This window comes from Lathyrus oleraceus, chromosome 4 (assembly GCF_024323335.1).
Source record: "Lathyrus oleraceus cultivar Zhongwan6 chromosome 4, CAAS_Psat_ZW6_1.0, whole genome shotgun sequence".
Classification (NCBI taxonomy): domain Eukaryota; kingdom Viridiplantae; phylum Streptophyta; class Magnoliopsida; order Fabales; family Fabaceae; genus Lathyrus; species Lathyrus oleraceus.
Window position 1 is genome coordinate 830,045 of NC_066582.1, and position 14,733 is coordinate 844,777.

A 14,733-nucleotide genomic window follows, 5' to 3' on the forward strand; every position below is an offset into this window, starting at 1 on the left:
GCTATAAAAGATAAGAATCTTCGCAAGAAGGTGGTGAATGTTGGGTATGCTCTAACTCAACCGTCATTTCAATATTATCGTGATGAAATTAGACTGTCTAATGAAGACGCATGAGATGGCTAAATAACATACCAGTAGAGCAGTGGACAAGGGCATTTGACAGAGGTTGTCGATGGGACCACATGACAACAAACCTTGTGGAATGCATGAACGGGGTATTCAAAGGAATTCGAAATCTGCCGATAACCACCTTGGTAAGATCAACCTATTATAGGTTGACTTTTACGTTCGCAACCAAAGGTGAAAGATGGAATGCAGTGTTAATGTCCGGACAAGTATTCAGTGAGTGTTGCATGAAGGTCATGAAAGAGGAGAGCATCAAAGCTAGCATACACGCTATAACAGTCTTTGACCGTCATAGGCAAAATTTCAGCGTCCAGGAAACAATGGACCACAACGAGGGGAGACCAAATTTAGCATACGCTGTTAGACTAAACAGAAGTTGGTGCGATTGTGGAAAATTCCAGGCCTTCCGCATACCTTGCTCCCATGTCATTGCAGCATGCGCTTATACCCGTCAAAATGCTTACAACCATTCATTTGATGTGTACAAGGCCGACACCGTCATGAATGTATATAATCAAAGCTTCTCGGTACTACCAATGGAGGATTACTGGCCTCCATATGAAGGTGATATTGTTTGACACAATGTCGAGATGCGTAGAAAGAAAAAAGAAAGGCCAAACAACACACGTATCAGAACAGAGATGGATTCCACAGATAAAATGATAAGATTATGTAGTATCTGTCGTCAACCAGGACACAACAAGAACAACTGTCCCAATCGAGGAGCATCATCCAGGTCTTAAGCTTTTTGTAACATTGTATTTCTGTAACCTTCAATCATTATATATCGTTAAGTTTTTGTTACAACGAGGTTCACAACAAACATCAGTATAAAATAAGCTATCTGAAAACAGAAATATTTCTAACTGATTACAACAATCAAATTGATGTTGTCTTGACCGAACATCATTTCCCTAGCATCCTTATCAGTCTTCATTCGCACCCAACCAAAGATACTATCAAGTCTCTTAATACTTATAATTTTCCCCTTCTGGTATTTCCCCATCTAACCAACAAACCAACTCCATCTTCAGTTGATCGAACGTAGTGATGTTCCAGAGCAACATCATCATCTGAGATTTGTCTCTCTCGCATAAATCACCTTTCCGTATCGGCGACGAACACCAAACATGATTGCCAAATGATTATTTGAGATGTTGAACAATTACTCACACAACGCATCTATTTATAACACAAAAAATGCATTTTACACTGAGGCTCCAATTGAATTGGCGTCTCATCTTAAGTCCTACACAGGGGCGCCAATTGGATTGGCTAGGGCACCTGCCATAACCAATCCAATTGGCGCCTCCATTCAATTTTTAAGAGGAGTCTCCAATTCAATTGACGACTCCTCCTAAAAATGGGGTAGTTTGAGATTTTTTTTGAAATCAAGGATATTTTGGAAATTTTCTTAAAAAAATAGATTATTTTTGTAAAAATTTCAAATTACTAAACCTTATCATTAACAAATCTTAACTTTTTGAATTTCTTTATCATATGGGTGAACAATAACTCAATTCGTTGAACTTAAAATTAGAACTTTCATAAACACAACTTGCATAGTTAGGACTTTCATAGACACAACTTGCATAGACATGAAATAAAAGAGCAAAGTCATATAAAATAATTCTTAAAACATAGATTTACTAATATATACATGAAATAAAATATTATTGAAAAATAAATTTAAAAACGATAACTAAAAAACAACACGAAGGAAATAAAAGAAATAGATACTCAATTAAAAAAAAACTATTTTAATGAAGCTCGTTTCTAATTGATAATTGCAAAACGATGATATAAATATTTTGAATACATACATTTAAAAAATAATATGATTAAGATAATTTGAACATTATTATTAGTTTAAATTAAATTTAGATAAAATGAAGGGTAAAAAATAATAAAAAAAGAGATTAATTGAAATACATTGTCAGTGTAAAAGGCCATCAGTTAATTATAGATGTTAGATATTAAAAAAAGTTTAACTTTTATTTTAAAAATCTATAAAGTAATACAAACGGGTGATGGTGATGAACCGATAGTGTAAAACTTTTTACACTGACACAGTATAATAATTAATCTCATAAAAAGAAAATTATATTGTAAAATATTTTTACACGGTCAAAGACGAATTTTCCGCCAAATTACACATTTAATTTAAAATATATGGACCAATATTCCGCCAAATTACACGTTTAATTTACCTAACAAGACACGGATTTGTTAGCAAAAAGTAAGGGGGTAGAGTTTGTAAAAGAAAAAGAGTGAGGGGTGGGGTTAGAGTAATAAGTAATGAAAAGGAGTTAGAGATGGTGGAATGTGTTCACACCGTCCGTAGTGGACTCACTGGATGAGAGAGAGAGAGAATACTCGTGTGTGACTCTGTGACTGAAAGCGAACTCACAAGTTTCTTCTTCTTCTTCTTCATTCTCTTCGCCATCTTTTTATATTTATAATTTAATCCCTTTTCAACTTTTCTTCTCTTTCGATGAAACCTATGCTCTCTATTTCAAATTAATATCTCATCTCATCTCATCTCATGGCTATCACTCCCAATTCTTTGAATATGAAGAAGCAGACTCCCAACATAGCTTCTCCTTCTTCTCAGGATATTCTCATTCGCGAAACGCTGCGTATCAGTGCCGAATTAGCATCCACGCCTCTCCTCGACACCACCACGATATCGCCGCCGCTTGAATCCACTTCAACATCCACCGTCAGATTCATCTGCTGCGAGGAAATCGATGGCCGCAGATGGAAGTACGTCGCCGATACCGATGCCTCCGGCCAATTCAAGACTAATTCGTTTCGTTCTCTCAGTTTACAAACCCCTAAGCCTCCTCTTGATGAATTGATGGCGTTTGTTAGATCCTATGTCGTTCCTGAGGGTTTTCCGGATAGTGTTACGCCTTCGTATGTTCCTTACATGACTTGGAGGGCTCTCAAGGTTATAATTCATCTTTTCAATTTTCGCTACAGATTGCTAATTATTTACTTTATACTCTACTCATTTTTAATCATAATAATTGATTTTTATTTCAGCACTTTTTTGGTGGAGCTATGGGTGTTTTCACTACTCAAACCCTTTTGAGTTCAGTTGGTGTCTCTAGAAACAGAGCCACTCCCGGGGCTGTTGCAATCAACTGGATTCTCAAGGTTAATCTTGTGAATATTATATCTACGGTTAATGACTAAAATACTCGTTATGAAGATCTACTGCTTATTCTCTCCTCTGATCTTATTTGGTTGCATCTGATTGCATAGGAATGTTCTATTGTCTTTTTGTACCATTTATATGGAAGTGAATGTGAACGTGAATACTATATGTAGGATGGAGCTGGTCGTGTGGGAAAGATGCTTTTTGCCCGGCAAGGAAAAAAGTTTGATTATGATCTCAAACAGGTAGTGATTAATATACTATGTAATTTGTTAATTCAATTTGATAATTCAATTCAGAGCTATCCCAGAATCTGATCTATGTAATTTGTTATGTTGCAGCTGCGGTTTGCCGGTGATCTTCTAATGGAGTTGGGTGCTGGGGTGGAACTAGCAACTGCTGCAGCACCGCATCTATTTCTTCCTTTGGCTTGTGCCGCTAATGTTCTCAAGGTTTGATAATTTTAGTTGGTTGTCATGAGCAATTCGTTTTCATGTCAGTTCTCCAGGCTGACTAGTTTATTTATCGTCTTAGAATGTTGCTGCTGTAACATCAACATCAACTAGGACACCAATTTATAAAGCCTTTGCTAAAGGAGAAAACATAGGGGATGTCACTGCGAAAGGAGAATGTGTTGGCAATATTGCAGACCTGGTATGTTTATGAACTTCAGCAATTATTATTGAATGTAGTGTTGGTAAAATTTGGTGGCATCTTATTTGATTTTGAAAAAAATCAGTTGATATTTCTTTGCATGTTAAGCTTTTAAAAAAAATAGAATTAAAAAAACCCTTCTTTAAAATTTTGATTCGGGGAAAAGCTACTATGAGTAGCTTTTGGACAAAGCCGAAGTTATTATTTTTTTTATCGGATATTCCCGAATGGGCACAAAGCTGATATAACTACCTTTTAAATTGAAGTGTTTTTTATAATTGCTATTCAAAACTTATGCTCTATATAAATAAAATTCTTAAAACAAATACCTTTTGTTACACATCCTTAAAAGTCACTATTTTAAGAGCTTAAACAAACAGGTCCTATTCCTGGCAATGATCTAACAGGAAAACAGGTAGAGATCCTCTCCATTTCTCTTGTGAAATGGAGAACTCTATTACTATGTTAGGTTGTATAAAGCCCTGATGCATGTCACCAGTTTTAAGAATGTGTGTTTTTAAGACCTAATATATACACCCAAAACCATAGAAGTTGAGTTCACTTCTAAAAAACCTGGTTAATCAGGCAAATCCTTTACTCTTCACCTAATTGATCAACTACATGTTTATGTTTGCGCTGATTTGTTTGTCTGTAATGGTACTGTATGCTTTGAACACCAAGATTTTTGGAGTAATTACTTTGTTTTGATTATTCAATGTTATTAAAGGAAAATATACAAAAATAATGGTCCAAAATCTTCAAATGATGTTTGACGGCAGGGGAAACAGGGTTTCATATGCCAAAATTATGTTTTCTTAGGTGGATTAAGGATAGAAGAATGATGGATTGCAAATCTATGTTTTTTATTTTAAAATAAGAAAAACTTGTTAGCAAGAAGTCCGGTTGCATTTGCATATTTTTAGTTTATATATAACAATATATAAAGGCAAAACTTGGTTTTGGTGTAGCCAATTTTTCTACCAATTTTACCCTTAGGTAACTTATATAATAACTTTTATTGAAACCACAATTATTATCTTTCACATAACTTCCTACATAACTTCCATTCAAAATTAACATTAAATAAAAAAATATCGTATATATTTTCACGTGTGTTCATTAAAAAAGCGGACAGACGAGCACGAGAGTGCCCATTTGGACGCTAGTATTTATGATGATAATGTCGTACCTCTAAGCAATTTCACTGTATAATCATGAAACTGTATCCTTTCAAGAAATTATTGCAACTAGTTAATTTTTACTTGTCACCTCATTATAACTTGATTGAGAATAGAATCCCAATCTTGGAAGGATTGATAGTTATTATATTCTACTGAACCCATTGGTAAAAACTGGAAATTGAAATTAGACTCACTTACTCAAGCCCAACTTCAACTTATGATAGAAGACCAGAAAATTACTAAAGCATTACTGGTTCTGAATGTATAAAGGCAAAATTTGGTTTTGGTGTAGCCAATTTTTCTACCAATTTTTCCCTTAGGTAACTTAAATAATAACTTTTATTGAAACCACAATTATTATCTTTCACATAACTTCCATTCAAAATTAACATTAAATAAAAAAATATCGTATATAATTTCACATGTGTTCATTAAAAAAGCGGACAGACGAGCACGGGAGTGCCCGTCTGGACGCTAGTATTTATAATGATAATGTCGTACCTCGATTTCCTGGGAAATAAATGCTTGTTTTGGCTGCATTACACAGCCCCAAAGCAATTTCACTGTATAATCATGAAACTGTATCCTTTCAAGAAATTATTGCAACTAGTTAATTTTTACTTGTCACCTCATTATAACTTGATTGAGAATACAATCCCAATCTTGGAAGGATTGATACTTATTATATTCTACTGAACCCATTGCTAAAAACTGGAAATTGAAATTAGACTCACTTACTCAAGCCCAACTTCAACTTATGATAGAAGACCAGAAAATTACTAAAGCATTACTGTGATGTATTGTATGGTAGCGAATTGAGTATTATAAACAATTTCCAGTCAATATTATATTATGGCATAGTATGCCATAATATTGTATAGTCATCTAAAAGTAGCATCCATTTAAACCTATAAAATTGTTGTGATGTATGGTAGCGAGTTGAGCAGTATAAACAGCTTCCAGTCAATATTATATTATGGCAGTATGCCATTTAATCAATTTTATATATAAGCTCGTAATTTTATTTTTAAATACTTTTGGAATCTTGTATACGACGGTAACTTTGTTTTTTTTGTGCCTCTTTTGATGAAATCAAATACTGAATCTCTTTTGCAATTTGCAGTTAGGTACTGGGTTTAGCATAATGATTGCCAAAAGGAATCCATCTCTTATTGCCACCTTTTCCCTTCTTTCATGTGGATATATCCTTAGCTCTTATCAAGAGGTTTAATTTTGTATTTCTAATGATGATGCTTAGTAACTGTACATCCGATTCAGTGCTTTTGTCACTAATGCTTATTGTATTAATAGGTAAAATCTGTGGTTTTGCACACACTTAACTCCGCAAGATTCAGTGTGGCGGTAGAGTCCTTCCTCAAGACAGGTATCATAACACTGCTGTAGTTGAACTAACATCCTCCTAACACAATTAAGAGAGAGAAGCATATTGTTTTTTTTGTTGACATGAAATAGTTAATCTGTTCTGTTCTTGTTGAGCAGTCTGTTCACATTTGCATAGTCGTTTTAATAACTAAAAGCACTAGAGCCCTCAGATATACTATTCCACTAAATGCCTCATTCCTATTTTAACTGAACTAATCTATTTCAGGACAAGTTCCAACTTTGCGGGAGGGCAACTTGAACGAGGACATATTCAGTTTTCCATGGAAAGATAAACCTGTTGTCCTTGGTATATCAACGGACTGAAATAATTTTACTCGTCAAATCCACAGCCATTTTGTCTGAATAATTAAACCGATTTTTTTATTCTGAATAACTAAAACTAAAATTTTATTTATAATTGACTGTGTAGGATCAAGAATCAAGGACGCATTCCAAGACCCCAGTGCTTATGTTGCCATAGAGCCCCTGTTTGATGTATGTCCTTTACTGAGAGTGAAATAATTTTTAACTATCCCGGAGATTTATTACTTCGATCGGCATTTCTGTATGATACATTCTTACGGTTTTTTTAATTGATTGCAGAAGGAGAGGTACATTGTGACTTATAATCCTTCAAAATCTAAGGTTCATGCTGTGCTCAAGGATCAGGCAAAGTCAGACGACATTCTAAAAGCAGCATTTCATGTGAGATATATATATTTGTCTTGCAATTTTATAGCACATTTGGGGAGTTCTTATTTTGAGAAGTATATAAAATATTAGTAATCTTATTTTTCAGGCTCACGTACTCTCGAGTTTCATAAAATCGTTGAATAAAAGTAAGGTCTCATCTTGGAAACAAAGTGAGGATCTTAATTTAAATGTGATGCTCTCAGTTGCTGATCTCGAGGCTTGTGTTGCTGATTCCTGCAAAGTTGTCACAAGTGCTTACTGGCTTTTCAAAAATAAAGTCCACGAACAGGTAATGGAGCAAGACAAACTTGTTTACTCTACATCATATTATATGTCGAGAGTGAAATTAGTGGATGTAACCTGTAGGACCACTATGGAAATAGGGTAAAGTAAGAGATTTAGGAAAAGATAATGAGTTATAGATAATAGAATAGAAGAGAGTGAAATTATCTAGGGATGTTTTAGGAGAATTACCTTGGATGACCTTGGCAGCAGATTTTAAAAACAAGAATGGCAATAGACTTGGACTGCTTCTACTTCTCTAACCTAGATGCAACTGATGCTTAGCTTGAATATCAGATATGGGATCAGGATCAAGCATAGTCTGTCTTCACTACTCAACCAGTAAAAGGTTATACAGGCAATTGCTGAGTTCTGTCCCATTTTACTTGAACCGTTTGAAATGGGTGAGTTCCATGGCAATTCTTCTAAAAACTCTCCTTGTAGAATATTTAAAAACTAGGGTCCTTCCACCACAATCCCACTGTTGGGAGTTTGATGAGCCAGTTTCAACCCTTTGAACCACCCTAACAATTTCAACTTCTCTAAATTGAATACTTAGGAGAGTGTAGTAGTAGAATATAAGTGTATGACATCTGGGGCTGAAGGGATAAATGATAAACCAATGCAAAAGATGAAGCTCAGACAAGGAAAGGAATCTGTCAGGCTTCTAGACGAAGGAAAACTTCGTCGAACCAAATTCACATTAGAACCAAAGAATTCACGAGCTTGTGTAGAAATGAGAGTATAGTTTAGGAAAGTTTAAGCATTTGTCTGCGAGCTGATTTTTGGAAGGTTTTGGAAGAGAGGACTTTGAAAAGCTACATCAATATTTTAATAAGTATTTGATATTTAAAAAAATTAAAAAAACATGATATTATGTGCACATATAATTTTTTAATATTTTTAAATATATATCAGAGTATAGACACAACCTTTCAAATCTTCCCTTCCAAAATCCTCCAAAAACCAACTTGCAAACATATGTTAAAAGAACTGCTTAATACTACCTATAAAAAGAAACATCTTTTCTTGAGCCCACATCTTTGGAGCTCCAAAGGAGCTTGGCTTGGAACAGTTCTAGGATGGGTGATTTGACGAGAAGTTTTCCAAAAGAATATGACTGCGAGTGAGCAAAACACACTAGAAACATCTTTTCGTGAGCCCACATCTTTGGAGCTCCAAAGGAGCTTGGCTTGGAGCAGTTCTAGGATGGGTGATTTGACGAGAAGTTTTCTGAAAGAATGTGACTGCGAGTGAACAAAACACACTAGAAAGGTTTGCAATGCTGCAATCAGAGAATGTCTTTCCTATTCTTCTTAATCAAATACCAGATTCCTATCCTTTGCGGGCTTGTTGCATGACGCCCTACTTGGTAAGAGTATACCTTGGGTAGACACGGCACTGGATTTGAAAAATCCTCTATCAAGGATTGGTTTATGCCCATCTTCATTTTGGAGTTTGTTGTTGTAGTTGCAGTGAAGATAGTTTTTAAGAGATTGATCTTCAAACTCTTTCCCATTTTCAAGAAGTGAGATTTCAACTTAGTTATTTCGTTCTGTTTTAAGTTACCAATCATATTGTTTATTGTAAATAATTAACATTTGAGGGGTTGCTGCTGGGATATAAACAAATTTTTTGTTACTGTATATATCTAATTGATCATTCCAAATGAATAGTACATATAAATTATAAATCTATTTACTTGCAGGGCTGGACAATGTCAGAATCACTTCTAAATCCTGGGCGAGCTAGGCTATGTCAAGCTGATAACAGATGATATTAGCATATATGCTCAGCTGGCTACTGTTATATTTCAAGCGTATAAGTTCTTGGGCTTACTCTTGATGAGAAATGAGTCGGGCAATTTCAACTATGTAAAGAGGAGTTGCAATCCTCAAGTTGAGTCATGCTATCTTTGATCCCCACAAAATGCATGAACTTTTCTGGATTGATGCATGCATACATAATTTTAAAGAAGATTAGTTATATGATTGAGTTGTTAGCATGACTGCATATTACCACATACATACCCCCTACGTGCTTTATGCCCCCACATCACCACCACCAAAAGTTGTGTTGCTCTGATGTTCGTAAGTTCTCTTTGTTTTCTTGGCTCTTTGGTATGGTGACCACTGGTAATTCATTGGTAAGTTTTTTAGTTTCAATTTTGCAAGATTTTAAAGGAGAGTTCGTAACCTTGTTATTAATATATAAACAATAAAAGTTCAATGTAATCATGATTTTTGTAATAAGTTTTTACTAGGCAATACTTATATTTTTGTGCATTTTAATTACTCTTTTAATGTAAGTATTTTAGTCAATTAAACTTATTTTATCTTGAAAAATAACACTTTTCTTTCTCATTGAGACCTTTTCAATTTCAACAACGATATGATAATCGTAAGCATTCATCATACATCTCCCTGAGGTTGCTACGTTGTCTTTTTCTGGAGATTTTTGTTATCTATTCAGTAAACTATTTGTTTCACAAAGTGCATTGAATTGCTTTTAAAGTGTTTTTCTCGAGTTATTGGGGTGCACCAACTTGGAGATAAACCTGAGAATTTTCTCCGGTTGATGAAGCACTACATCTAATCTATGTGTTGTTTGCTATTTTCTGATAGAGAGAACCTTGAGAGTGCGTGTGATCATTATGGTATGTATCTAGCGACTTTGAGGGGAGTGATGTTACCGTAGAATCAATTTCAAATTATACTCGATGTTACATATCCTTGAAAGAGTTAAGACCCACTAATTAACATAGGTTTTTTTTTAATGCATCTTATATATTTTTTTTATGCACCACACAAAAATACGAAAATGTCTTCTGATTTTCGGAGATACATCTTCAGACGCATCCAAAACATATTCAACGTAGGTTATTATGAGTAACGCCTACATTTTTGGAATGTTTGCACACCAGATATTATGAGTAACGCCTACATTTTTGGAATGTTTGCACACCAGAATAAGAAATAGACACTAAAAACATGTAATTTGACAATAAAATAAAATAATATTCATAACATAAAATAAGCATTACATAGATGACTTTAATATAAAATATGACATTATACTTTAATATTTCAGGTGGACATTTCAACATCTTAAGAATATCTTTGATCGACCTAAGAATCGGGCATAACTTTTGTTTTGAAACGTAAAAATGTATTCCACATAGCCCTTACATCTTCATCCGTCTTGAATTCAAAGTTGTTTGAATTTAATTTTTTTCTCTGTTGTCAATCGACAGTGAACGGTACTTGAGCTTCATAATTATTCGATTGGCTTTGTAAGGTAGGAGATAATGGATTTTGTAAATAATATCTGCAAGAGATGTGTGCTCGATGAGCTTAAAGTTTCGTTCGAAAGTTCCGTTGGAGAAGAAAACATTTGCGAAATACCAGTTGATGTTTATTTGTGATATTTGAGATATTTTTAGTTTGTGTGAAATAAGAAACAATGACACCTTAATTTATAGAAATTGTAGACAATTGTGGACCATTCAAAATCTGACATGCTTATTCTAGAGATATATCTTCGGTTCCGCACCCTATTATCTTGTTTCGGATATGCGTCTCCGGAACCTCTTCCGAACAGGTTTGAAAACAGAACATTTGAAACAAAACATTCTTTTTGATAAATGAACAAATGTTGTTACGGGAAAGATAAAAAATGTATTAAGACACAATATGACAAATTGAATAAATTAATCTTCATTAATATTGAGAGACAATTACATACACTTATTTGTTCGGTTAAACACAAAATTAAAACGAATCGAAACATTTATCTCTGACTAAATCTATGGGCGGTATCCGCATTGAATTTTGTGCATTTGATTCTCTTTTAATGTTGCTAAATTTCTAAAATTCTTGCATCCTTTCCATAAAATGGTCCGACCAAGTCTCGATTTTTGTTGTTGAATGAGTCGTCCACTCAGGTGATGTAAGCGGTATAGGGCATCTCAGTTTCAAATAAACTTGAAAAAAATGTCGTGATTTTGAAAGCCATCAAATACACATAATACGATAATTTGAATTTTGAGGTGGTGCGGTATGCAATGGAAAAAAGGTTTCCGGAAAACCGCATCGTGTAAGATCAACACACACCCAATCATAGGCACATGCAATAAGGTGATCCATTTCAGGGAAATGTATGATTATCTTCTCATTTACCGAGTAAAGCCGAAACGACTCGATATCCACAATTATCATCCCCCTCAATATTGACGATCCATTCGATGTATTTGTGCATAAAAATTGGCATCTCGTCAATGAATGAAGTCTTTGGTGGAGGTGGCGTAGGAAGTGGTTTGCTAATGCGAGCTCCTGAAAAACTGTCAACATGTTCAAAATGCGAAGGAGACCACATTGTTGAGTTGTCACTCGGTGTAGGCTTGAGCTTCTTCGGAGCACCTTTTATTTTTACCGGTTGAGAGAGTGATTTCAAGTCAGTTGTTTCCAGATAAGCAATCTTCTTCAATTATTCTTTGATGTGAAGTTTCATGTTGTCACCGACTTTCAAAAATCTCTCTTGTATCACTTCCCATTCGATCAAAATAGAGATATTCGATTTACCTTCTTCATGTCACCATCATCATCAAACCTAAGCCTCTTCCAATGAGTGCAAATCTCATCCAATCTTATCGGGCTACGAAATTTCATCTTTTTTGCGATAACAGAAGTACATGAGAGGCCATATGTTTTCACAATTGTGCATCCACACTTTGCGCTATCGGAGCCTACATTATCAGCTCGTTTAGCTTCGTGAAAAATATATTTCAAACCCGCTCGAGATATGTTGCCGACCAACTGAGAATAAAGATTATTATCTTTAAATACACGTTCCAAAACTGTAATGCTCCGACTAAATGATGTTTGTATGGTTCTGAGTCATTTGGTTCATGGAGTCCCAATCACTTCACAAATCACCCTTACTATTGTCCAACCAATTCTTCAATGTAGCATGGGTAGATTCAACTCGATTAGTTGTTGTATTTTTAAGGTGATAATTTTTCACACACTTTTAACAATTATGCTTTCAACATATTTCAACAAATCAGAATATTTTTCTCACACTTTTCTGAAATGTATAACGGAATCAACATATAATTCTTTTGTGGAAGAATTTACTGTACGATTCCACACATCAATTATTTTTTCCACAATCACACCCGCCTTCACCATTTTTCTATCTTCAAACTCTATATGTTTCTTCCCAACCGCGGGTTTAACCCGACTTCTCACATTATTTGTTATGGGATACCTACAAAGTAATTCGTAAGAAGTAGGAAATACCTTTGCAATCGAATTCATCAAGGTGGTGTCACAGTCGGTAACCATGATTTTAGCATCTCAACTTGGTCCTTCAACATTGCACGACACACCTCTAAGGCCCAAGTAAAATTCTCCTCCTTCTCGCTCTTTAAAAATGTAAACCCTACAGAATATGTCTTCTTAGTTGAGGTAACACCAACCATCTCCAACAATGGAAGTCTATACTTGTTGGTCTTGTACGTTGAATCAAGTATGAGCAACGTAGGAAACATGTTGAACAACTTTATGAAATCAGGATGAGTCCAAAATATGTCTCTAACAATAACTCCATTCTCGCACGTTCGGTACCTAGACACGTAACTGTTGTCATCCAAAAATTTCAAGAGTTGTTGCATTTCGCTAATATCCCCCTAAGCGCCTTCTTAGTTTGGTACCAAATATTATACACCTGCTTGATATTTGATAAATTTTTGGGTTTTTTCTGCTTCAGTGTTGCAAGTATATTTTTTGATTGAATCAAATTCAATGTCATGTCAACAACGCATTCCTTCTCTTTCGGCATGAGCCGACACACAATTGGATGATCGGTTAACTTATCATGCAAACCACATATGACATTAAATCTCCAGTTTTTGTTTGCCAACATATAACCACACACCTTAAAGGGACACTCACATTTTCTTGAACCAATGTTGTCTCTTTTAAAATTTTGAAGTGAAGTTATACATTTCCTGCTTCTTTTGCACGTCATTGTCACAAAATCACATCTTCTATCCGGACCATTATCGGACCTTCCGATAACCACACCGAATCCATGTTTGGAGGCCCCATACAAATCCATTGAAGCATTTGATCACGACATTCAAACTCTTGTTCATTTTTAAATTGGTTACCAATATTTACCGCATTCGCAACAACACCTTGAACATTCAGAGACACAACTTATTGAGGGAAAATATCGGGGTGCACCATATCTAATAAAAATAATTATCACAAAACAGTAAATAAGCGATACTGCTGAAAACAGAGCTGGAAAATGAACAAACATTGATACCGGAAGTGCATTTCTGGAAAAGTTCATACACGTTCCAGAGATAAATATCCAGAAAAAACGCTAGTTTTTTTAGTAAAAAAACATGATTAATGTGAGCAATGCAACTTGAAATAAATGATCTTTACATGAAATTCTAACTTCTTTTCCTCCTTTTGGTGTGATGAACTATAAGATTAGAGATTTGGAGTGAAAAAATAGATTGAGAATGAAAGAGTTTTTGGTGAGGGTTTCCAAAGAAAAATAACAATGAGTGTGTGATCATGCAACTGTGTATTTTATCAGATTACTCCGAATATGCATCTCCGGAAATATCTAACATGTAAAGATGACAATTTTTTTAAAATTTCACTCAAACTTCCGAAGATGCATCTCTAGAATTTTCACTGAATTGATAAGTTATGAGTATTTTCTTGAAATATCCCGGAGATGCATCTCCAGAATAAAAAAAACCAACCTATAGAACGTCACTCAGAATGACCTACACTGAGTGTGCATTAGATGCGTTCAAAGATGTATTTTTAAAAATTTAAGAACATTTTAAAATTTTGGGTTAAATACACTTTTCCCCCCTGTAATGTTAGCGAGTTTAGGATTACCCCCCTGTAAAAATATTTTTTGTAAACCCCCCCTTATGTTATGTAGATTCCTTCATAGAACCCCCTAATATCCAGGTGGCATGGAATCTAATAAGAGGTCCTACACCTGGCATATTTTTAATTTTGTTAAAGTGATTATGTGTCATTTTACACTTTTTAATTTCAAATACCCCCTTAGAAAATTAGGGTTCTGAACATAGCAGGGAAGACGAAGACGAAATTTCCAGGGGAAGACGAAGACGAAGAAGAAGAATGCAGGGAACGAAGCAAACGAGAAAGACGACCGCAGTGAAGACGAAGATGAAGACAACCTCAGCGAATA

The 14,733-nt window shown here is 34.8% G+C and overlaps 2 protein-coding genes across 2 annotated transcripts; one reads left to right on the forward strand and one right to left on the reverse strand.

Annotated features, from left to right (window-relative positions):
* The first annotated feature begins 2,429 nt into the window (after positions 1 to 2,429).
* On the forward strand, positions 2,430 to 9,755 carry LOC127138247 (protein root UVB sensitive 6). Its single transcript, XM_051064653.1, has 12 exons — positions 2,430 to 3,079; positions 3,175 to 3,288; positions 3,463 to 3,534; positions 3,631 to 3,741; positions 3,824 to 3,943; positions 6,248 to 6,349; positions 6,436 to 6,508; positions 6,734 to 6,814; positions 6,938 to 7,002; positions 7,111 to 7,212; positions 7,307 to 7,489; positions 9,191 to 9,755. The coding sequence occupies exons 1-12, from the start codon at positions 2,672 to 2,674 to the stop codon at positions 9,257 to 9,259; spliced, it is 1,500 nt and encodes a 499-aa protein (XP_050920610.1). The 5' UTR covers positions 2,430 to 2,671; the 3' UTR covers positions 9,260 to 9,755.
* Positions 9,756 to 11,652: 1,897 nt separating this feature from the next.
* Positions 11,653 to 13,156, reverse strand: LOC127135052 (uncharacterized). The gene is made up of 4 exons (XM_051061869.1): positions 12,825 to 13,156; positions 12,618 to 12,750; positions 12,063 to 12,296; positions 11,653 to 11,958 (listed from the first exon to the last, which is right to left on the reverse strand). The coding sequence occupies exons 1-4, from the start codon at positions 13,154 to 13,156 to the stop codon at positions 11,653 to 11,655; spliced, it is 1,005 nt and encodes a 334-aa protein (XP_050917826.1).
* Positions 13,157 to 14,733: the final 1,577 nt, after the last annotated feature.

Bases quoted from the DNA above. Each gene is read 5' to 3' on its own strand.
- LOC127138247 (XM_051064653.1), top strand. From the start codon at position 2,672: ATGGCTATCACTCCCAATTCTTTGAATATGAAGAAGCAGACTCCCAAC. The intron at 3,080-3,174 runs GTTATAATTCAT...TTTTTATTTCAG, and splicing joins TGACTTGGAGGGCTCTCAAG to CACTTTTTTGGTGGAGCTAT. The intron at 7,213-7,306 runs GTGAGATATATA...CTTATTTTTCAG, and splicing joins TTCTAAAAGCAGCATTTCAT to GCTCACGTACTCTCGAGTTT.
- LOC127135052 (XM_051061869.1), bottom strand. From the start codon at position 13,156: ATGCAACAACTCTTGAAATTTTTGGATGACAACAGTTACGTGTCTAGG. The intron at 12,751-12,824 runs GTTACCGACTGT...ATTACTTTGTAG, and splicing joins GTTGAGATGCTAAAATCATG to GTATCCCATAACAAATAATG. The intron at 12,297-12,617 runs GTAAATTCTTCC...CTTTATTCTCAG, and splicing joins TTGATGTGTGGAATCGTACA to TTGGTCGGCAACATATCTCG.